The sequence below is a fragment of the Pelmatolapia mariae genome, linkage group LG2 (genome assembly GCF_036321145.2).
Source record: "Pelmatolapia mariae isolate MD_Pm_ZW linkage group LG2, Pm_UMD_F_2, whole genome shotgun sequence".
NCBI classification, from domain to species: Eukaryota; Metazoa; Chordata; class Actinopteri; order Cichliformes; family Cichlidae; genus Pelmatolapia; species Pelmatolapia mariae.
Genome location: NC_086228.1, coordinates 7,764,969 through 7,789,732, shown reverse-complemented (window position 1 = coordinate 7,789,732; position 24,764 = coordinate 7,764,969). Strand labels below are relative to the sequence as shown.

The 24,764-nt window shown below is 41.7% G+C and overlaps 1 protein-coding gene across 2 annotated transcripts in view; it reads left to right on the top strand.

The window, feature by feature from the left end:
- Positions 1-839: 839 nt before the first annotated feature.
- The window catches only part of LOC134640529 (A disintegrin and metalloproteinase with thrombospondin motifs 2-like), a 136,276-nt gene continuing 112,351 nt past the window's right edge, over positions 840-24,764 (top strand). For both annotated transcript variants that reach the window (XM_063492401.1, XM_063492409.2), the window contains exons 1-2: positions 840-1,035; positions 2,590-2,996. In XM_063492401.1, coding sequence (XP_063348471.1) covers positions 948-1,035; positions 2,590-2,996 — 495 coding nt within the window. In that variant the 5' untranslated portion in view covers positions 840-947. The remainder of the gene's footprint in view (positions 1,036-2,589; positions 2,997-24,764) is intronic.

Here is a 24,764-nt window from a genome sequence, read left to right as displayed (position 1 = left end):
CACCTCATGCATCTTATTTATGTTTACAACAGTTGAAGATTAGTGGTCAAAGAGGGTAAATGATGTGCTAAATGAGGGCAATGCAGGTTATGGCTATAAGGCTTCTCTTTTCTCTCTTTTCTTTTTTCTTCTTCTTCTTTTTTTCCCTGGCTGTAAATTAGACCCTTGGGCCTCGCAAAACTCAGTGCATTTCTACCAGCACACCACGCGGGGCGCTGCTGCGTACTCAAAACAAGAAAGCTTAACGGAATATTCAAAGTTTACGAAGAGGTTCGCAGCTCGTCCGAGAGCGGTGGAGTGCAGGGTTTAAGAGCAGTTATGGTCCCGGAAAGGGTGTCTAAGTGTAAAAAATAAAAAATAAGAATCAATGCTTCGGGTTTGTGACATGCGCTTGAGGTGCCATGAAGCGCACTTCTTCTTCTTTCTTTCTTTCTTTCTTTTTTTTAAAACAAGCTGTCAGTCGGTCCATCAGTGCAGCCGCAGCACAGCCACCGCTCTCACATATCCTCACTTATCACACAGAGGAGACACTCGGGGTGGGTGGGATCCCGGCGGCCGGTCTGTTCGTGTGCGTGTGTGTAGTTTCAGAGAGTTGTCAGAGGTAAGAGAAATAGAAAAAAAAGTGGGAGCACGCAGAATTCAAGAGAGAAGTTAGGAGAAAGAAGGAGAGACAGAGCGGAAAGAGAAGGGAAGAGTTGAGTGAGAGGGAGCGAAGAAGAGTGAGCGAGCGAGAGTGAGAGACCTCGACGGAGAGGAGGAGGAGGCGAGAGAGAGAAAGAGAGAGAGAGAGAGGGGAGGAGAGCTCCGTCTCTCCCGGTGCACTTGGCAGTCTAGTTGCGGGCTGCTGTGCTGTTGCTGTCGTGGCGTGGCTGGTCGCGCCAGGCGGGGAACTTCACCACACTGGAGCCCGGAGTCCCACTCTCTCACCTGCGCAGTTCGGAGCTGCCATGGGTTTCTCAACAGGATATACTGTCCTAATTATTCTACCGGCCTTTCTGCTGCACACCAGCGGCCTTTACATCGCCAGTAGCGTTGGTGAGTGGAGTCCACTTGAGCGTGGTCAGTGTTTACGTTGTTCTCCTTATCTGATCATATCTTATCAGCTGGGCTGCGCGGGGGCTCTCGCGCGCTCACTGGAAGTGTGGAAGCTCATCGTAGCGGGGAGGCACTGTCCTGCTTCTTGCTTGTGTTTCATTTTTGCCACGCTTTTGCAGTTTTGTTGCAAATGATATTGTGGTGCGCATTTGCAACTTCTGTAGCCCGTGTCCTGCTGTGGTGCTTAAAGGGACTTTCCGAAGGTCCCTCAGCGGTGCAAGCAGTGTTGTGATTTGCCCCCCCTGTCCAGGGTATAATTTTATCTGGGGTGTAAGAGGGCATCTGATGCACCGGTTTACTGTCGGATTTTGCAGGGAAGTAGCCTAACATTATCCGATTCGGCCGCTGTCGCATCTATCGATCTGTCACAGGACGCTGGAGTCGGATGTCAGCCTATTGATCACACTATTATCAAATCATTCCTCCAACATGGAGGATGAAGAAATGTTTACACTGTGTGTTTGGCTTTTATCGGTCTGCAAACTTTATGAATTAGATGTTATAGGTGGATACTTAAATATTAAAATAAAGAAAGAAAGAAGTGGAACTGCATCCGGGGACCATATACAAGATGACAGCAACATACTGTTTGACTGTGTAATGGCACTGACACCATAAAGTGGCCTTGGCTCAGTGTGTGCAGGCTATGTGTTAGTGTATGAGCGCTGCGAGGTTGCACCTGTAATGTCAGTGTCACATGTCACTAAAAGAGAAAGAGCTTTCTAATCTTAGAAATCGTCATTTGATATCAGTTAAAAACGTGTGTCTTATGCTTATCTGTACTAACAGTTTAAATATAATCACTTAATCATAGATATTGGTGATCATGAGAACAGTGGTTACAGATGCATTTCAGTTCATATTGATAAGAAGCAGCGGCGGCGGGGGGCATCTGAGCTACTGGATCAGTTTTGCTGTTGTTTTTAATAGAGGTTTTCCGTTTATTCTCGGTTTGGGCAGGTTGTGGGTGATAAAACAGCGTGATAAAGCAGCAATTAGCACCTTGATCTTGTACTGACTTTCCCGTTGATGGTGGAAGGGCAACAGAAGGTGTCAGGAGCGCAGCGTGCACTGCTGAGGCTGCCGTTTCCAAACGCAAACTGCCGAGCACGGGGGTCGCCTCTAGGTTCATGGGTGGGGCTGTGTGTGTGTGTGTGTCTGAAAGGTTACTGATTTTACTTTTTATTTATCACTCTGCTACCCTTACCGCAGCTTGGAATAAGGAATAAATAATTCCTCGCCAAACTTGACATTTTCCTAATCCCTTTTTTCCTCCCCCCACCTCTTTTTTTCCATTCCCATGACTCCTGATTTTCCCCACTATTTATCCCCCATTATTCACCCATGACGTACCCTCCTCTTTGTGCTGTTTTTTTTTAATCTTCTACTTCTCCCTCTTGACTGCCTCCCACATTTGTGCTTTTTACCATCTTTCACCTTCTCTTGTCTCATTCCCTTCCTCCCTCCCACCCAACTTACCTGTCCTTTTCCTAGACTCCCTGCAGCACATCCTGGGGGAGTATGGACTGGTTAGGCCGATCAGTGTGGACGCAGAGGGCCGCTTCTTGTCACACGCCGTCTCGGCTGGCAGCATGGCAGGAGGGCAGTCCCGTAGGCGCCGGAGGAGGGAGGTAGGAGAAGGCAATGATGAGTGGGAAGGACCAAGAGGAGCTGTGCCCCCTCGGGAGAGGCTTTACTACAACGTCACCATCTTCGGCCGGGAGTTCCACTTACGTCTGAGCCACAATGCCAGGCTGGTTGCACCCGGAGCCAAGATGGAGTGGCATGATGACAACGACAGCATCCGGTACTCTGAGCCATTGCACGATGAATGCTTGTATGTGGGTGACATCACAGACACACCAGGAGCCACTGTGGCGATCAGCAATTGTGATGGCCTGGTAAGTGTGTGACCTGTGCTCTTCTCTCGTGACTGAAAAGTTGTCTGTGGACAAAATGACACAAGGAGACACAAGGGAATGGATAGAGCTGATCGTAAAAGATTTGATCCTCACAAGCACTCATGGGGTCAACCATCCTGCTCTGCCTGGTGTCCTCTAAACAAGCTTCAACACTAGGTCTGCCCTGAGAAAAGCCCGAGTCATGTTTTCATCCCTCTGTCCTTCCCTCTTTTAGTTTAGTCATGCAAAGGGGAAAAGGAGGGATTACTAATGTTTCAAAGATAACCTCTTTATTTATCACTACGTCAGCTATTAAAATAGCATTTAGCAGGCTTGTAATACATAGATACAGAAGGTGTGGACAAGTCGCTAACACTACAACAGCATTCAAATTTAAATAGCCACCACAAAATATTTTGGTTGCACAACAGTTGCTCAAAGAGCTCGAATTGTAAATGCTTTTAATAGAGCTGATGATGAATAGAGAAAAAAGAAAGGAGACGGCAAACAGTTGGTGAATGGCTGTCAGTAAGGGAGAGAAGTGAGATATAGACGGTGTGAAAACTGTGCACAGGAACCGAAATGAGACGACGCAGAAAGATGGAGACCGGTGCTCGGGGAAGAGGTGGAATGGACAAGTGTGAAAGATATGCCTCGGGGCGGAAGAAAATAGGCAAGCAAATATGAGGAAATATGCACATGGGGGTTTGCACAGGCGCTGATGAGATTCGGGGAGGAGTTTTCCTCATTAGAAAAAAGGGTTTATTAGTCAGCCAGATCGGCCCCCCACTGGAGCTGAGCAACAGCAACTGGATCCGTTTAGGGTTGGGGACACTAGGGACTGAGCGAGCAACTGAGAGAGCAGGCAAGGTGCCAGGACAGCACAGGCCTGACATGCCCACTTAGCTTGACACCAGCCAGTGGCAACTCACTGCTGTTGCTGCTTGCTCCAGACTGTCATTTCAGAGCCTTTTGGCAATTTCTAATAAAGATTACTGTCGCAGTGTAGCTGGTTACACATAACAGATCAGCCAGTGCTGATCATTGGTTTGTTGAGCGCACTGCTTTCTTTTATTTAAACACGCTACTTGTGTGCATGGATTTTTTAATATATAATCTTGATCTGTCCATAGTAAGAAATGGGGAACAAAATCCCATGTTATCCACATTCAGGATGTGATAGTCAACTACACCATGGCAGGTCCGTCTAGTGCAATTTATGGTCCCACAAATGTGTCTGTTTGCATACGTGTCTCTGTGTGGACATGGAGATGGGTTTCTGCAAACGTGCTTCTTTGTAGTCCTTCAAAATACCAGTTGCATGTTGCTGGACACGGATAACCTATGCGTTGGTGGAATGCTGAATGGTTAAAAAGTGGGGCAGAAAAGTGAAGGGAGTGACGAAAAACATCAAAAATACAGCATGAAAAGCACAGAGAGTGGCTGCAGTGGACACTTTTCAGTGTTTTGAACACTCGGTTTCAGATCTTTGCATGTTATAACGTCGCTCTTCTTCGCGGCTGGCGAACAGACCAAGAGTGGACCACAAACTGGTTGTACCACATAGTTGTGACACTGCCCAGAACACACTCTCTGCAGGTATAGGTGGACTGCCTTTGCGCTACACCTGCATAAGACAAGCATCTCTCACTCACTTTGTCTGAAGGGAAGTTAGAGGAAAGGAAACAGACGACATCTGTACTAACAGTGCTGTTGTTTGGGCTCTTTGCAGTGTTCGATGTAAAATAGGATCAGCTGTATGGTTTATCAGGATAAACCGGGATATAATCAAGCAACTAAAGGGGCATGTAACCATATTCTGTACCGAGGTGTGGCTGCTAACATGAAATAAACCACAGCTACTGCTGCTAGCACTGCTAAGGTTAGTCAGCACGTTTCAGTAACATTTTAAACATGATCTGATTCACGAGTAACATCTTTAATGGTCATACATATATATGTGTATATATATATATATATATATATATATATATACATATATCCTAAATACAAACAACACAGGTTCTTTTAGTGTGTAACTACTTCCATTTAAAGTTTGCTCAGTATGAGGGTTTTCTGTCTTTTAGACTAGTTAACTAGTCACATTTTTTTCTATTGTTTAAATGACTAATAAATTAGTCACCAGAAAAATCCCTAATCCGCATAGATGAATCCCTGAACACTCCACTGGAATTATAAACAGTAGTAACTCACAGGGACGTCATCATACCAGAAATTTAGTAGTTGGTACAGATACCAGAAGAAGTACACAATTCTGAATATCCAGTTTCACACCAATTTACTAATTTGGTGATTTTGGATGAATACTAATTTGATTATTCATCTTACATCACCAACATTGTGGTGGCAGACTGCTTATTCGACAGCTTAACGTTATATTTTGCTAACAGGACACAGACAGAAATGCTGGGAATGTTGATGAGTAGCCCACTAACGTTAAACCAACCTTATTTCATTACATTAGTTTAAGCATTTATATCAAATTATCCTGTATGAACATCTTTTCTAATGTCTATTTCAGGGTAACAATGCAAAATACTTACATAGCTGACTCTTACTGCCTTTTCTTACCAGTGAGTCGGGGCATCAGCACTAGTCACCATCTTCCTCGTGCAGTTTCTGCTGTGCCATGTGTACTTTTTCCTGTGCTTGTGGGCATCCTTCTTCTTCTTCAGCATGTAAGGAAAGACTAGAACATTTGTATGCTGCCCCTCACGTCTGTGTGGACTTTTTAGGTATTAAACCAGCCCAAGAACTTTCTCTTATCATAATCAAGTGATATGAGAGACTCAGCATAATCATAAATAAGTTGAGTAATATTTTTTCACCAGAAGTGGATATTATATTGCAGTATTTCATACACATTGCCTGTGATATGTTCAGTATCCACATATCTGTCCGTCAGTCTCCTCAGTAAAAAATAATATTCGTCCACTTTTATGTGCTGTTGCTGTTCAGTTACACATTAACTCAAGAATGTAAGCAGTATACATAAAATATAAAACATACATAGATTTGAAATGCACTAAAACATATTTTAGCCCTCAAGTAATGACACAAAGTGTCTTGGAGTATTAAACTAAATGAAAAGACCTCTCAAGACAGGCTTAAGAATCATTTAAAAATCATATCTTTTTTGCAGTATTGATGTCAGCGTTGTAGGTATCACGTGAAAGAGTCAAAAGAAAAAGAAGAAAAAGCCTTTTTAATAATCACGTGAGAGCTGTCTGCTTAAATTTAATTTGTTTCTCTCTGCCCTTGAACAACTCACATCATTACTAATCAATTCTTACAACCTGTCTCCCATGCCAAGAAATACAGCCAAGTTCTGCCTAGCTGTGCCCACATCCGTCTTTTTTAAAGCCAGAAGAGCCGCGCAGGACAGCTTTGCCCAGTTATACCTCCGCTTTTTTTTTATTGACCCAGACACCTGGTTAGAGTGTCTTCTGCCCTCTGTTGTCATTCACAACCAAGAACCTTTAGCTGGCTGTGACCCAGGAGGGACAATGGAAGAGCGATTACAAAAAGGAAAAGGTAGTGTTAAATGAAAAAATACAACTTAAACCAAAGCTAACAATAATAATAACCAGTGAAACTGTGATAACCTCTTAAGTTCTTTTAAAGGCAAAAATGGGGCAGAATACCATAGATGATGAGAACTGAGCCGTGTGTGTGTGCATGCATTTGTCGTCCTAAATGAAATTTAAATACAACTAAGGTGCTGTAAAAAATTTTCTTTGCACAATTCTCTTTTAACTTTGAAATTCTCATTTCTCTTAAAAGAAGACCGCAGCAGGCAGGTTTCATGGGAGCCAAACTGATATATATATATATTTTTTTCACGTAAAAAAACATAAAAAGCAAAAGGTTTATAAAATTATTCCCTTCATAGTTGTTGTGGTTTCAAGGCCATGCTTTTGTGTACGCTGGCTATGTAAGCGCCAGGTTATTGGTTTACCTGTTTGACTTCGAAAATGTTGTGTCTTCAAATATAATCCCTGTTAGAGGAGGACAATATGACAATTCAGAGAATCACAGTCTTGATCTTATCTGATTAACGTATGCAGCAGCATGGGTGGAAAACCTTCCGACTGCAGCCATGTCAGAAAGGCTTTATTCGGTATTTGAGTTTGGAGGTTCAGAAGAATTGCTCCAGGATTTTTTTGGCTGTGCTGTTGCAAAGATAGAGGGACATATTGGGGACTGCTGCTTACTTTACATTTCAAATTTGAAGGCGAGGTGGTGCCGTGGTTGGCACTCGGAGCAGGAGGTACATCTTCTCTCTCTGCCTATGTGGGTTTTCTCCGGGTGCTCTGGTTTCCTCAATGAGGTTAGCTGGCAATTCTAAATTGGCTGTAGTTGTGAATGGTGTGTCTATGCCTTCGTAGTAGCTTTGTGATGGACTGGTGATCTGTCCAGTGTTAACACAGCTGGGATAGGCTTCAGCCCGCTCCGCTTTATTTGGATAAGTGGTTAAGAAAGTGATAAATGGATATTTAAGATTTTGTCATCATTATTTAACAAAAAACAAAACTCTCTCACTCTGAGCTTACGGTTTAGCTTTGGCCTTAATAGGAAGAAACACTTGCTTAGATAAAAGCGGTTTTATGAAAAACTGTACAACGGAAATCTGGAGTTTTCTTACACTTTCTTAGACACAAATGAAAACAAAATTCCTTCTTGCATTACTGTGAGAAACTGGAACTCCGTATAGAGACATGTTAATGTCTATGTGTATGTGTGAGAGTGATTGGCCATACTTGTGGCCTTTCCTTCAGCTTTCCTGCCGTGTTTGTGACTGTGTCGGCCTGATTTTGGAAGGTCAAGGGTCAGAGGACCTCCTTTTCCCCTGCAGTGATAGGATTACAAAATTATCCATTAAAATTTGCCATTACAATTTTCTCACCTTGAGATTCTGAGGACTGACACAGGGTAGCTTTGTAAACTGCCAGCCAGAGATGCAGTAATTTCCACTCGGGAGGCTTGTACATCAAATAAATGAATTTTTCTTTCCTAGTAATGCTTTTCTTTAAGTTTTCATAAAATTCTGCTCTCGATGAGCTCCGCTTATGAGACCAAATAATCAGAGCGCGCTCTCTATGCACACTATTAAGTCTGAAGTGGCCCTATCTTTCAAGTGGCCACACAGGCTAAAATGGTCAAGGATTACACTGCAGCAGTTCATTCTAAACTTTAAAGTTTGGTACGCATAAATGCGAACACACAACAACTAAAGAGAAAACTTGTAAAGAAAAGAAGAATCTTACAAAAAGAAGGGAGAGAGAGAAAAAATTATGGACAGACAGGAGATGATGGAGTAAAATGACTGAAAGTGTGAAATATCCACATATTCCGCCTGGAATATCGACATATTCCATCAGAAATATGTCGGTATTCCCGGTGGAATATGTAGACAGCCATTTACAGGTAGAGCTCCAACCGTAATGTCAAGACTGTGCAGCAAATCGTGTCACAAAGCAGATAATGCTTGAATAATGTTTAAACTGTGGTAGATTGAGAGATGAATGCTTTGTCCTACTAGCAGACAAATATCATCTGTGACTGCAGCGTGGCAAATGCAGATATTTATCTCCAGTTTGAGGCTTTCTGCTTCAGGTAATGAGCATGTTGTGACAAATGGGGTGTCAGCTATAGTCTACTGTGGGAACAGAGGGTCTGGGTAGGCCAAAAATCTGGGAGTGTGAGAAGCGATCCTAAAGGCTTTAACAGAGGAAGTGAGTTACCTGTCATCTTGGCTTTTTCTCCTAAAATCCAGGTGGATGCACACCTGGATAACAGAACCCACGTTTCCACAGATAGGATATATGTTGCATACCTTGTTGGTCCTCATAAACACAACAGAAAACACATCTTTGCAATTCAGTCAAATGCTCAAGCAAATGGCAAAATGAAAAAAAAAAGTTTTTAGTCTGAACCATCTTTACCTCTTTGCATGACAAAAAACTACTGCACACATTTCTCTTATTGTCTCCACCCCTCACTTCTCTCGCTCCCTCTGTTTCGTGTGTTTTGGCTAGCAGCGGTAGCAGCAAACAGGAGAGCCCTCCTAATGAAGGTATTAAAAGAGTCAGGGAAATGACAGAGAAAGAGAAAGAAAAAGAATGTGGCAGACAGCTTTTTGCTCCCCAACACCCACAGATTCAGAGCTCCGGCAAAAAGGAAGGAGACAGTAAGAGGCAGTGTTCCTTTAGTGAGCGGGCTTTGTCTGTTTTTAGCAGCGGCTCTGCTCCTAAGTGTTGATCGCACAAGTGGTGTTGGGGGTTAAGGGCAGTGCCCGCTGTTTGTGTTAAGAGCCAAGGCGCAAGCTCAAGATCTTACTAACTAGAAGATATTTTATGTGTAGTATATTCATAAAGTGGCTATAATTATATTAGCAGATAATTAGTCCTGAAGGCGTTGCCCTTTCTAGATTCTAATGTGCCGTATTTATGCGTGGCTGTGTGCCGCAGTCTGTTCATGTGTGTTATTAGTACACAGCAGGAATGCCGGAAGGCGGCAGTGTTATTTTGGTGCTTTCATTGAAAAGACTCAGATATGAACTGCAAGGAGAAATGCCAAAGCACTGACAGGTGTTTTATTTATTTATTTTCTGTGGGTGGATGCTTGGAGTTGGCACATTCCTCGCAAATACTACATACTATAAAAAAATAAATCATTGTATTAATTCAGTGCAACTGATGTTGTTACTGTTCTACCTTAAGTATTAAAGGTGGTAAAGTTATAGCTTCGAAACACACACACACACATGCATACAGTATGGGAGTACACACTCACATGCACCCAGCTCTGTGCCAACTGAGGGGTAATCATGTGAGAGAGTGTTGACAGAGGGGCAGGCCTATCACAATAATAGCCCCAGAACTATTAAATGCCAGCGACACAGACACTTGCGCCAGCCATGCCCCTGTAATGCACTCAGTCATTACCTCTGCATTAGAAGTCAATAGAGAAGGAAGCCCTGGGCTGAGCCAACTCATCCATCCATCCAGTCCAGCAGTTAAGCTTGGTCAGGCGTGACAGCTCGCTGGGCCCTACAGCATGTTATTCCACCCCGGGTCACACGATAAGCAGCTCTCAACTGTAATCAGCTCAAATTGAAATGATGACATCAATTACAGCATGGCGCACAGCTGTTATTGACCCCGGCCCTCGCTGGCTGTGTAGACTAAGCTGTGTGTAGAAAGGGAGGGAGAAAAAAAACGAAGCATAGGGGTGAGCCCTGCAGGAACTGCAGGGCTGAAGGGAGGGCTGGGTGTGGAGAGGCCAGACTGCTGAGGCATGGTATGAATGAAGAGACAGAGAGAGAGAGAGAACTGTGTTCTCAGTATCTGATTGCAGGTTTCCACCCTACAGTGTAGCGCTACTCAAACACACAATTACTCAATCTAGAGCTATTATCAGATCGAGAGAGAAACAGAGGGAAAGAGAGCTAGAATCAGATGGAGAGGAGGCCCATTCTGAGGAATGCAACACAGAGCAAATGAGTGCTTTTACCAGAGCTGTGATTACTGCCACTCACTCAGTGCACTTAACCAGCCCCCTTGCCGTCCTTTCCCCTCGCTCTCTGTCATTCACAGAGCGCCGGCTGCCTCGGAGCTCCAGGTTTGTTCGAGTGGTTGAAATAACAGGATTCACCGAGGAAAATAACGCAGTGGAACCCCAGGTGATTTTTAAGGGAATCACCTCTGTGATGTCATGATTATTGAGAGTTATTTTTATATGCTGAAACCTGGTAAAATAAGCTCAAATGACGTGGCAGTGGGGATGAAATAAGGCACTTCGTTGGAGACATTTTAAGAGAGAGACGAGGCACTCAGTGAATCCCAAGTGGAAATCTATGGGAGAATTTTTTAAGGGTAAAGTTTAGCTGCCATAACTCAACAGCGAAGCAGAACTGTTCCACTGATACACAAAGTAGATGTTCACAGACCCAAAACAGGAATTATCATAATAAAAATCACAAGTGTATCCATAATATAAATTATCATAGCACAAGTTCATTAGTTGCTCTGGTGAAACCTGTTTTCTAACTTTTATTATCATATTGTTCTGCAAACTCTATGCATAGAGTTTTGTGTCTCTGAAAAATTTGCTGTGCTGTTCCCTCTTTGAAGCAATACAACATGATCTGGACTTTGCGTTAGTGAGTTTGCCAGTTAGAAATTGCCTCAGACATTTGTGTTCTCACATGCGCCGCTGCCAGGTAAGTCCAGGTGAAGTTCAGGGCTGCAGTGCAAGTGTGAAGCCTCCTGGAGCCAGAACCAATATGGCTAATGAAATTGGGATTTCCTTTTTCCATTATGTGCCCTGGGCTGGCGACCTGTCCAGGGTGACCGCTTCTCTCACCTTATGACAGCTGGGATAGGCTGTCAGCAGTCAGGCATGTCATTTCAGGCAGTGACAATGATCCAGAGTTGTACCACTTGACTGGACAAAGAGCATTTCAGGATCAAGATAAACAAATTAAGCCTGTCACGCCCAGTTTCTTACAATGAGGAGAAAAATGCAGGGATAAAACTAAATTGAATTCTGACCATGAAGTTAAGACGAGCTAAGTGAAAGCACAATAAAAATGAATAATAAAAAATGCAATTCAGTAGAAATGAGCCTTTTTGGAAATGTTTTCTTGCCTGCTGGACAGCCACCATCAGCTTGACAGACATTCAGTTAGCCAGCCAGCCCCACAGGCTGCAGGAAGCTGATCGATGCTGGCCACATCGGCAGTTCTGTAGGTCCCAGCAGCCTCTGAGGAGGATCTTGGAAACAGGACGAGACATCCTTTACTTGTTTCAGCATCTTAACAAGCCTTCTGCCTGCCTCCCCTGATTGACCTGACCCAAGTCTCCAGCGGCCACACTGTTTTACCTCCCAGCCACCACACAGGTGGCTTTGTAGTCTTAAAGCTTCCGCTTGTCTGGAAGTTTTCCCCCCATAATCCTCACAAACAAAACACAACATGAGAGAGAGGGAGAGAGAGAGAGCGAGAGAGCGAGAAAGAGACAGACAGGAGGGAGTGTGGGGGAGGGAGGAAAATGAGAGTAACTCGGGGGTGGGGGGGAAGCACAGCTCAACAGAATCTTAATGTGCGCAAACCTGAACAAGAACAACAGCGACGACATAACCATCACCACCTGCTCAGTACTCTGAAAGAAGGAATAGAGAACGGGGCTGTCTTAATTAACTTGAAGAATTGTGGCTTTTTATTGTTTCGACTAATCCGAGGTCACTTACTTGCATCCAGAAGCTCACACACTCTGACTGAGCATAGATAATATATGTTTACAGTTCCTGTCTGTGCGTGTGCGTTTTCTGCCAGCCTGCTTGTATTAGTTGGATTGCGCCTTCTCATTTTGGTTTTCAGTTTGCATGTTCCTTAACGAAACAGATCTTGTCTATCTGTCTGCATCTCTGTCGGCATACAGTATCTACAGTTCAAAAAACATTTTACTTGGTGCAGCAGGCAGCTAAGCGGCAAGAATCGCACCTCATAACAGAAACTCACACCCTCCTCATCTTACTAAGGCTTCCTGTTTTTGTTTTCTGCAAGAGAAAAATAATCACTTTTTCTCTCCCAGCGTGTTGGGTTTGGGGTTTTTTGCCAGTGTATGAGGATCTCGGGAATTGTTACAGTACCAGCATATGTAATATATTATATAATAATATATTGTATTCTAATAACTGACTCTGTGGGGGCTGGAGTGGAGCAGCAGAAACAAAGAAACACATCTAGTGCTTTGATCACTGTGACTGATCATCTGCCAACATGTACAGGGAGAGCTTTGGATACTGCCTTACAATTATATAATCTGTTTGCCAAGATGTAATGGAGACTTTGAGATGACCTTGACCATGTAAAGCACTGTGTGAGATTTGGCAACTGCATTTTTAGGCTGAATGCATCCTCTGAATCAGGGACAGGGTCATGCACCTTATCAACAGCTGCTGTAGGTTTTAATAGGATTAAAAAGAAGTTTAAACAACATCTAAGATGGAATAACAATAAAAGCGTCATCATTATTATTATTATTATTATTATTATTATTATTATTATTACTATTATTATCAATACAGATAATACAGAGCAAGGCAGAGAATGTGAGAGAAAAGCAATACTTTGTCATTACCCATGAGTATTATTCGAGATTAAACAAGTAAGTTCATGGCTAAAAACAAAATTTAAAAATTACCAAGGAAAGAAAAGTCAAAGGTACTCTCATATTAAACATTTCCAAGAAAAATAATATCAGTGATTCAGTGAAATTAAACACACTAATTCAAACAGGGAATGACAAATGGAGTCACTGTTGATGAGGTAGAGTGCATTTTTTATGGATTGTGTATCAAGCAAAATCCTTCCACCCATTCATTGTTTTCTTTCTTCTCATAACTTTCTGACTCTAATCTCAGAAAAATTCTCCCCCAACGCCCTATTGTTTATTTTTATTTACTATTATTATTATTATTAGTTTATTTTTTTACTTGCATTATATTATAAAACTGCCACATCTCAAAGGTGCTCTGTTGGATTGAGATCTGGAAGCTGTGAAGGCCATGTGAGTTCAGTGGACTCACTGTCATGTTCAAGAAACCAATTAGAGATAATCTTAGCTTTGTGACATGATGTGTTATCTTGTCAGATAACATGTCATGTAAACAATGCTAAGTTGGTACAATGAGGCCCAGAGTGGGCCAATAAAATATCCCCCCACACCATTACACCACCACTAGCACCCCGAAGCATTGACATAAGGCAGGGTCTGTTGTCTAGTTTTGGCAAGTCCATGAGAAATGTAACCTCAGTTTCCTGTTTCTAGAGGACAGGAGTGGCACCCAGTGTGGTGCTCTGCTGCTGTAGGCCATCTACTTCAAGGTTCAACATGAAGAGATAAGAGATGCTCTTCTCAAACACACAAACCTTGACTGCAATGAGTGGTTATTTGAGTCACGTTCTTTGACTCGAAGCATTCTGGCCATTCTGATTTTTAGCATCAGCAAGGCATTTTTGCCCAGAGAACTACCACTCACTGGAGTGAGGCCATTCACTGTAAACTGTAGAGATGGTTGTGTGGGAAAATCCCACGTCAGAGGAGACAACAATGACAGATGTATGCACTAAGCTGAGGATGAGGATGGTGGCCAAACTTAAGGTAGTCACCCAATCTAGAGCACCAATCCCCTAGCTCACTTTCAAAGTCCCAATAGAGGAGATACTTCCAGATGTGAACATTGTTCTAGTTACTGCCAGTATCACTGAAATCAATTAGCATATACAGAGAGGGAAATTATTTGATCCCTTGCTGAATTTGTAGCTTATTCACTTCTAAATGAACAGTCTCTAATTTTGTATCATAGTTTCATTTAGGTCTTGCCTCATGGGATGAGCATGATCATGAAAATCAATTTATGATTGATTATTATCTTTTTTCTGGATTTTTGGTTGATGCTCTCCATTAAAATTAGACTGCCATAAAAGATAGTGATTGCTCATTTCTTTGTAAGCGCAAGCTTACAAATTCAGCAGGCAATCAAAGAATTATTTACTGAACTGTATATGCCACTGACACATTAATAATAGTATATGATTATGGATAGAGGAAGCCCCCCATTAAGAATATAGGGCTGGAATCCAAAATCAAGGATATTACTTGGGTAAATGATGTGCAGAAAGGTGTCCTGAGAGACAGGTCCTGGATGAAAAGGAGGTGCAAGAAGATGTTCATAACTGAGGCTCTAAAAACTGTCAAAGAAAGATTTGCAGCTCTGGCCACTTGGCTAAAGTGATAGACCAGAGAAGCAGAGGCCAAAAGAGTAAATTGCCTGTTTTCCGATCATCCATCGCTCAGCTACAAGGGAACAATAGCACAAGAACAGACGTACCCAGAGCTGAAACCAGGCATTACTAGAAAAACATCTGAGAGAAAGATGCATCACACAGAGCAGACAACAACAACCTCATAGAACAAGAGCCAGTCAACATCACAAAGCCAGACATTCAACAATAAATCTTTGAAGAGCTGGACAGCACCTGACAAGCTCCACACCTACTGGCTAAAGAATCTTAAAGAAGCCCTCCATGATTACCTGGTAGCACAAATAACAGGGCTGCTAACAGTAGGTAGTTATCTATACTGGCTAACAGAGAGTAGAACAATCTTGATCCAGGGTATGACACCATCAAACTACTGGCCAATTATCTGCCTCTCCACAAGATGGAAGCTCCCCTCAGCGATTGCAGCAACCAAGCTGAACAGACATGAGTCAAGACATAGGCACAGCTCAGAAAGGCATGGGGTCTAAAGGCCAAACCACCAGGTCCTGGTCGATAAAGCAGTATGCAAGGACTTTAAAACCAGGCAGTCCACCTGAGCACCGCCTAGACTGACTACAGGAATACCTACAACTGAATGCCTCACACATGAATATTGGAGTCCTTGGCACTGTACAAGGTTAATAGTGCACTAATAATATTTATCAGAAACTCAGTGGGACAGCACTAGAGGACAATTACAAGGCAAGTGCACAAGTTGCCATCAAGTATGGAATATACCAACGTGATGCACTGTCCCTGCTATTTAGGCCTCAGCCTCGTAAGCCCAAGTGTGAATACAGATATAGATTCAGGAGTAAAGTGACCATAAGTCGTCTCCTGTACATACAGCAGATAACATCAAGCTATATGCAAAGGAATGATTGAGGCACTAACTCACTGATCCATCTCACCAGGACTTTGGAATGTGATTTGAAATGGATAAGTGTAGCCTAAGGGTTGCAAAGGGAGAAAAATGTAATCTGGACTGAGGGTGTGGAGTTACCAGAAGGCAGAGTAGCAGGTATACAGGAGAGCTTCAAGTATCTGGGTATCCCACAAACAAGTGGGAACCATGCTAAAGATGTACAAAGGTCAGTGGCTGACATCAAGATATCCTGCCAGTGGATAGAGAACGCCGGCCTAAAGGACAGCACAGAGGCTCGATTCATGGCAGAGAAAGAACAGGGCCTAAACACCAGATCCACAGAGGCAGAAGTCTACCAACAACCAACAGAACCCAAATTGCAGACTGTGTAACGGGGCCCCAGAGACAGTCCTGCATACAGTAGCAAGATGCAGACTGGGACCACAACCACTGAAAGGCACAATCAAGTCGCTGGGATAGTGTACACAAACATCTGTGCTGCATACAGACTAGAATTCCCCAATTCCTGATGGGAGACACCATCAAAGGGGGCTAAGAGTGACAAGCCTAAAGTCCCGTGAGACTTCAAGCTCCAGACAGCCAAGTAGCTACTGGCCAACCAAACAGACATAGTGGTGATCGACACGGAGCAAAAAACCACATCTGTAACTGTGGCAATCCCAGCAGACAGCAACATCAGGAATAAGGAGCACAAGACAACAGAGACGTACCAGGGGCTCAAGGAACAACTGGAGTGAATGTGGAAGTTAACGTCCAAGGTGGTCCCAGTGGTAAAGGAGCATTAGGATCTTTAACCCAAATACTGGAAGAATGGCTTCAGCAGATTCCAGCCACAACATTAGAGGCCTCTGTCCAGAAGAGCACAGTCCTAGAAACAGCTAAGATACAGTGCAGAACCTTCAAACTACCAGGAAAAACTCATGAAGGCTGGATTCAAAATTACACCAAGAAAAACCTCCCTTAATTTTTTTGAGCACTAGATAAAAGAACTGGTTAAACTGCAAGCAGATAGTATATTTTTAAAAACCCTGTCATCATAAATCAATTAAATTCTGTTTTTTGAAATGTTTACAGCTAGAAAGCATATATCCCGATCAGTTACTTTAAATTTAAATGATTGTCAGTATATTGAATATGATCACAGATTAAAACAAATCTGCTCGGCTGAAGTGTCCGTCAACCCCAACACGTCAAGCTCCTTTCATAGCCAGCCCTTACCCCTGGCCTCTGTGGAAAGGGGAAAGAAAATCCCATCAGGGATCAATAAAGAATGAGGTTAAACAATTTCCTAGTCCACCATCTATGTTTGCATTTGTGTAAGTGCTGCACAGGTCTCCTTTACTGCGATGTCGCTATTTATTTTTGAAATGTGTGGTGCCATTTAGTCACAAGGTGTATTAACTATATCAAATGGAAATGAAGGAGCAAAAGATAAATGCTAAAATAGCTCTGCTGTCAGACTATGACTATTGTTTTTTTTTATGGCCATATCTAAAACATTCTTTTAGCTACCATCCTATTCCCTCTCTCGCTTTCTCTCTCACACACACACACACACGCGCACACACACACACACACACACACACACACAGTGAGTGCTCCTTTTTACAGTGCAGTGATTGACAGCATCACTTGGAATACAAAGGGAAATGATTCCTTTCTCACAAGCTAATCCTTCGCCTCTCTCTTTCACACAAGCTGACACTCAACTACAGACACACTGGGGAGAAGGGACTTATTGTCAGGTTGTGCTCTATCTCCACAGTTCATTTCTAATCCTCTTTCTCTCTTTCCATTTCACCCACTCCTACTCACACACAAACCGCCAACCAAACTATACTCTGCAAGCGCTGTCCTGAGGCTGGGATCCACCCCACAAATCCCTGTCATGGCCAAATCTGGGAGACTTGCAGCATGTGAAGAGGGGAGGGAAATGGCTGGATGACAGGCAAGCTGGATGAGCAATGAGATACAGCTGAAATAAGACATTTTGGAGAGTTGAGACTAATAGAAGAAGGAGGATAACAGAAGGGGATACCACCCTCCTCACCTCTCCTGTCCTTGCTCAGCAGCAGGGTTTATGCTCTGAGGGCGGGTGTGGCTGCAGCTGACTGTGATGCGATGTGATAGGACCCTCTTCTCTGTCCTTTTTGCTGGCGCGTGACAGCATGAAGCCATCATTCACCCCTGTGTTTTTATTCCCCCAACCTAGCTCTTTATTTATCACCAGCTGAAAAAAGAAAAAGAAAAAAAATACATATGAGTATTTGTGAAGTACCCACTGAGGAAGAATGAATAAGGATTAACATCTATTCAGTTATAAAGCCCACGAATAAGATTTGATCAATAAATAGTAAAACAGAGGGCTGCACACACTAGATTTACTGTTCGAGCAAATACCGGTGCTGCAGATAAAGTGCTTAAGATTACATTTATTCAGTAATTTTGGGAAACATGCTTCCTCATATTTCGGCTGTATTTGCAGTACAGTTCTTCTGTCAGCTGAGTTAGCACTGAGTTTTTTTCTGGTCAAGGGTTTGGAATCAATCATAATCGCCATGGAGTTTTCCACTGTGTGTCATATATTTTTGGCCAAATGTAATTTCCTAAAGCCACTCATATTTTTTGTGCCTTTTGTTGTTTGGGTGTGTTGGCTTTGTGCCAACTGAGCCGAGTGCTTTCCTGTAGGAGTGAGCTCCGCGGTCAGTTGTCAGATGCACTGGGATCATTTGCAGGTAAAAATGCAGCATGTGTAGACTGTATTTGCGCTGCTTATTTAGTTGCTGAGCTAATATAAAGTTCAAAGTACCTAGTGAGCTGATCTTTGTGATTTAAAAAGCAAAAATATATGATCTGGCTCATTGTAAGTGCTAACATTAAGGTAAATCTTTCATTTTTTTGTATAGCAAAGTCTTGGCATAGCTCAAAAAGACTTCTCTAAACTGCTTAAAGGGTTGAAAATGTTTCACCATAGTTGTAAATTTTGTATTTACTACATGTCTTTGTAAGATAAGCTACTGTGTGTCATTTCCAAGTGTTTTCCGGTCTAGTTAAAGATAAAAAAAAATTGTCTTTACAAATTAAAGTGACCAAATTTTTGTGTAGACCTTTAGAAGTTTGACACTGGGGCAGAAAAAGGATGCAAAACGAATGTGTTTTCATGTTGTCAGTGTTTCAGAGCTTGATGGCGGCTTTGTAAGTCTTTTTTTTGTTTGTTTTCTTTCCTTTTGCTTTTTCTGTATTTAATATAACAGCACAATTATTGGCAGCTGTGCTCATGTCTCTGAAAGTGTAGTCTCACAGTTAAAAGCGTTAATTCAACTAAACAACCTCTAACTAATCATGTGTGCGAGGATATGCTGAGGTGTTTAGAGCACGACAAAGGCAGGGAAAGGTGTTCAGATAAGGCTGATGTTTTGAACTGAAGCCTGCTTTGTTTGATGCACTTTTCTTTTTCTTGCTGTTTCTCTTTTCTCCCCTGGCCATCCATCATTATCTCTCTTTTGGCCTCTTCACGTATTCCTCCCTCCCTCCCACTACAGTGTGTAGAGGTCATAGCCCCGGCTGAGCCACAAGCTGTTGTTGCCTTACACTGAGTACTCTACCTGCTAATGTTACCAGCGAGTCCAGTTTATCATGTCACTCTCAAGCTCTGCATGAGAAATATAGTACACTGTCAGCTTTAAAGTTGGATTGTTCACTTAAAGACAGTTAGGACAGAAACCTGGTATGACCTTCGTCGTTTTTGGATAAAGGTAAAAAAAAACAATTCAGTAAACCCTGAATTTTAAGGCCGGTATCAATAATGGTATTTAGTGAGTTATAAATCCGATATATTAGCCAATTTTTTTTTCCTTTCAGACATATATATAACGTAGATTTTAATAACATGTGATATATGTAGTTATTTACACGTCTTTACTATGATAAAATGACTAAATAGTTTCAAAATCATCGTGGATTACTCTGTGGTGCAAACAGGTGTTGCAAAGCTCCCTCTGGTGGCCAACCTATGCAACATCAGCATTTATTATATGATTGAAGGGTGTTTCTTATCTCTTCTTTACTTTTTAAATTGTTTTTATCGGCCAAATAAAATCCTGATACTGATATTTTGGCAAATATAACGGTCAGTCTCCATAGATTATTTCCAAGAATATTTTGAAAACAGTGCATTCAAGTGTATTTTCTGTTTTTATTTTAACCGATGTATTGTATCAATCAGATGTATGATTGGCCCCAGATGTTCACATTCTGATGTCCCATATGGCATTTGATCCAGTAAGAATTTGCAGCATTTTGGATTGAATTAAAGGAAGATTTACTAAAGTGATATATTACGATATTCACATTGACATCAGGTGGCGCAGAGATCAAAATGCATTGTGGTCTCCACCTGTTTTCTCGCCGCGATTCTTAAAGCGTTCATGAATGAACAGGCAGGCTTTTCCTCTGCGTTACAGTGGGAAACTTTGCTTGCATTTCTCTGTTTACTTTGAACAAAGGCGCTACTTCATGCTTCCCTGTGTGCAGGAGGATTTTCAGTGATCGTAAAAGCATTCACAAACTGGCTATAAATGTTCTAGTAAATGGTAGTAAAATTGAGAAGCAACAGGAAAATATCACTCTTCTTCTAAATGGGTTTTGAGCTTCTGCAGAAAAGCTGGGATCTTTCTTTGTGGAATTTATTCATTTATTCTCATTTCTTCTGAGATGCGACTGGACATGGCTGCTGTCTTTTTTTAGGCAGCTGTTTTCTGAAACTCATCTCTCAGTGTCTAACGGATGAGGGGGCGGGTGAAGCAGGGGTTGGGGGTAATTTGGTTAGAGGAGGTAACTATGAGATATGGCGGAGAGGAAGGCAGCCTTTTTGACACAACCATTCGCTGGTGCTCTGCTGTGATGTATAATGGCAATACGAGGGAGCTTGCAGAGAACAAAAATGGCCCGCATGAACCACACAAACACACAAGAAAATTGCAAACAAATTGAACGTATAGGCTTTCTCCCTACCATGTGAAGTAGCAAGCACGAGCCTGTGTGTGTTCTTAGGATTAAGGTGTCTGTTTGATCTCTGAGAAAGTATTACATGAAAAAGAACGCAGAGGATGTCTCTCAGCAAATTGCATAAAAACCTTTTCCAAAAGGAGCTCAAGTCATTTTTTGCTCTCTTTCAGAATATGATAGCTTTAAGTGGCTTTTGCTGAAGCCCAGACCAGCAGCGCTTAGCTCAAACCAGAAGTGAAAAGGGGCTGATTCCCTCCTAGACAATGCGATTCTATAAAACTGTGGCTGTTGACTCTGCTTCCAGACCCCAGTAATTGTGGGTAATAGAGGAGCATGGTGCTTCCCCTTTAGATGAAATCTCAGTTTTAGCTCAAATGGGGCAAATTTACTGTGTCTACTGTACTCAGCTGCTCAGGAAAACAGTGTTGCACATGTATGTCAATGCGCCTGTGAAATTGTGTGTGTGTTTTTGTGAGATAGTACACGTCGGAGGGTTTACTGGTGCACAAGCACATATTTATTTGTTTGAAAGTGGTGGGATTCCCCAGTGATTGTCAGTTTGATAGCTTGCCACATCTTTTATTTTTCTGGAGTTTTCTCTGAGGAGACGCTGTATAAATGTTTTTCCTTTTTTTCCCCTTTCTGTATGTGTCAGCGCATGTGTGCTGTTTATAGATTTGAGATTATCTGTTATATTACCCTGAGCCTGTAGATCAGATTTTGGAATCCTATGTAGATAAGTCAAAGCTTTTTACCCTCTTAATAATAAACACTTTAATTTAGAAACTGCAGTTTGTGTTTAGTTCTGTTATCTTTGTCTAATATTTAAATTTCTTTGATGATTTGAAACAAAAAAAAAAAAGGAAATCAGGAAGGGGGCAAACACTTTTTCACACCACATTATATGTGATACAACATATAGTATAATGTATGCGCGCTGAATGTCCTTAGCCCCTTTTCCTTGCTCCTATTGTGTGCTTGCATAGACACTCTTTATGTAGTGGAGGGTGTGACTCTACCTGGTAGGCAAGTTTTAATTACTCGATAACATTACGGTGTTTAATAAGGCAATACCTGGAAATAATAACTAAATAATAACTGGAAAAGTTATTATCTAATTAAACACCAGTTTTTTAGGGCAGTGTATTAAAAATTGAGATGTTACTACTAGTACTACGCATAAGAGGGATCTTATCTTCATGAATCTTGAGGCTAATATGAAAACACTGTTCTTATATAGTACAGGTGAAGCACAGTTCTTACTTGTTGTCCTTTCAAAAATCGTATAAATTGAGCAGCACGACCACCATAATCAGGGCTCGTCCACACTCATAATTTGCACGTGTTTTGCCACCAGATATTGTCGTTCGTAGCTGAAGATGCAGTCTTTAAAGTCAAGATATGAATGCACAAGCTCATGTATATAATGGCTGCAGTTATTTATCCCCCACAAACTGCAAATATCATAATATGCTTTAAATCAAGGATTTTTTAAGATGTTTTAAGATGTTTCGCAACATATTTTATCCTATTTAATATAAGAAAAAGAAATTCAATTTTAACAGCATATCTCACTTTTTCTACACAATAAAGAAACTCTGCTGCAGTAAATGCAAGACATTTGTCAGGACAAATAAATACATGTGTAAAATTACAAAACGAGTTCTGAAAAAAACCCATTTTTTTGTTAGAAATTGAAATTTCTATAGTAGAAAGTAGATAAGACAACACCTTTTTTGTGTTTTAATTGTCATTGTTTATCTATAATTCAATTATTTTTAGTGTTTATCAGTAGGAAACAATGTCCTCCTTCACATTTTCCATCTTGTGGGTCGGTTTGGGGTTTTTGCTGAGCTGATTCTGGCACCCCGGCCTTGTGTTTGACACCCCTGGTTTAAGCAAATAGATGAGAAAATGAAGTTTCAGTGTCTCATTAATTCTTGTTGAATATCTTTAGATAGTAACCCCTATGGCAACCTCTGGTTGCTAGTGAAAAATGCAGGTGGGGAACGGTTGCTGGTGGTCACAAGATGAAATAGATACAGTACTGCACCAAAAATCTCCTTATGATGGCTTTGGCCGCTAGCAGAATGGTCTGAGCCAGATCAGCCCTACAAAAATTATGTCTTCTGTTTTTGTTACTTCACACCACACAAAATATGGAAATAAAGAGAGAGCTCTGAGATTCTGACAACTCTAAGTGCATGTTATTCTCACCTGCAGGAATGCATATCTATTTATAATTATGATGTGAGTTTAAAAAAAAAATAAAAAATAGAGACCATCTTACCATGGGATCACGCCAGCCTTGGCGTCCTTCAGCATGTACTACATGTAATTACTACTTTATATTTTATAAATACACAGCAAGTAAGGGCGGTATTGTTCGGCGATGCCTCTGTCCATGTCATTATAGCAAACTGAGCTCCTGGAGAAAACCGTTGTGGAGTCTAACTTCTCTGATGTGGTCTGATCTGAGATCTGTGTTGTTTGTATTTCAGTTTGACTTCTGTTGTTTCACCTTTTTTTTTCTGGGGGAATTTTTCACTTGCAACAAATTAATCATTTATACATCACAGTCACAATAAACAGAAACACCAAATCCTCATCAGGCAGGTTGGTATAATAAATCTGACTAAACTGACAAAAACTTGTTGTTTGTGTTTATTTAATTTTAGTTAGTTTTGTGAGTCCACATTACTGTTTCTGTTATTGTGTGTCTTTTTCAAGTCTGGTCTTGTCAAACTAAACTTCACAGTTGCAATGTTGCTTTGTTTGGCCTCAGACTGACAAAAGAGACAGACAGTCATATAAACATTTGTCAGAGTACTCGAATTTGCCTCTATCATAGTGTGAGCTCCAGTTGATGTCTCCAGGATTACTTTTTACTAAAATGACAAGGACACACAGATTTATATTCAATTGTGTATAACTGTATACTTAAAATTATACCTTTAAAAAAAAAACCTCTCTATTTTTTTTAAAATAAATGGACACAAATTTTCTCTCTCTCTCTTGCACTGACACAAACACACACACACACGCAAACACACCTCTCCAGGCAAAGAAAGTGAAGCTCGGAGCATGTCTGGGAATATTGTTTCTCAATTTGTGTGTGAGTGCCATGAATGCACGGTTGCTGGCGGAGGCCCTCCTTTGTCATGGAAACACCAATTTTTAATCGTGGGTCCTTGAAGATATCGCATCAGCTAACTAACTCACTGACTAATACATTCACCCCAGTGTAATTGATGCATGCGAAATGTTTGTCAGATCTGAGCATGCATGCGTTATTATGGATGCAGAGGTGTGCAAAGAGGTGGAACATAACAAGCTGAGGTCCGACGGATCAAACAGCACCTGGGTTCTTAATAACATGTTGCTGTATTAAGATTGCGGCAAAGATGGCAAGCTGAGAACTGTTAAGGGTAAAGTGCTAAGTGAGATTTGGAAAGGAATCAGCTTCTTCTCTGCATAAGGAAAAAGAAAAAAACAAAACAAAACAAGACTGCGATTGATTCTGGATGGCTCAGCAAATACAAGGTTTGCATATTGGATGCACTTTGGATGTAAGTTATTTTATGTCCAGCCTGTTTTTTTTTGTTTAAGACTAAGAACATGAAATGTTAACTGTCCAACTTTGAAACCACACAGTTTATAAGGTTTCAAGGAGCATAAAATTGTGTCCTTCATAGTGGCAGGTTGTTTTTTTTTTTTATTAAATTTTTTTTATTGACACGTACATGTGAGCGTTGACAAACTAGACTTTGGCCACACCCATATTCTACATTTTCACAGGCGGCTCCGATGGTATCCCTGGCTACCGCTGGTAACCTTGGTGATACCGGTGGAGATATGCTGCAGTCAGTGGGCGTTGCCAGGGCGTGATATGAAAGCATAGCTGGAGCAGTGTGTGTGCGTATGCATGTTTATGTGTGTGCTTGTCTGAGATCCTGATAGCAGCCCCTGCCAGTGCCTTCATTTTGACATATCCTTTGATGATGGCACTGGCATTCGAGCAGCC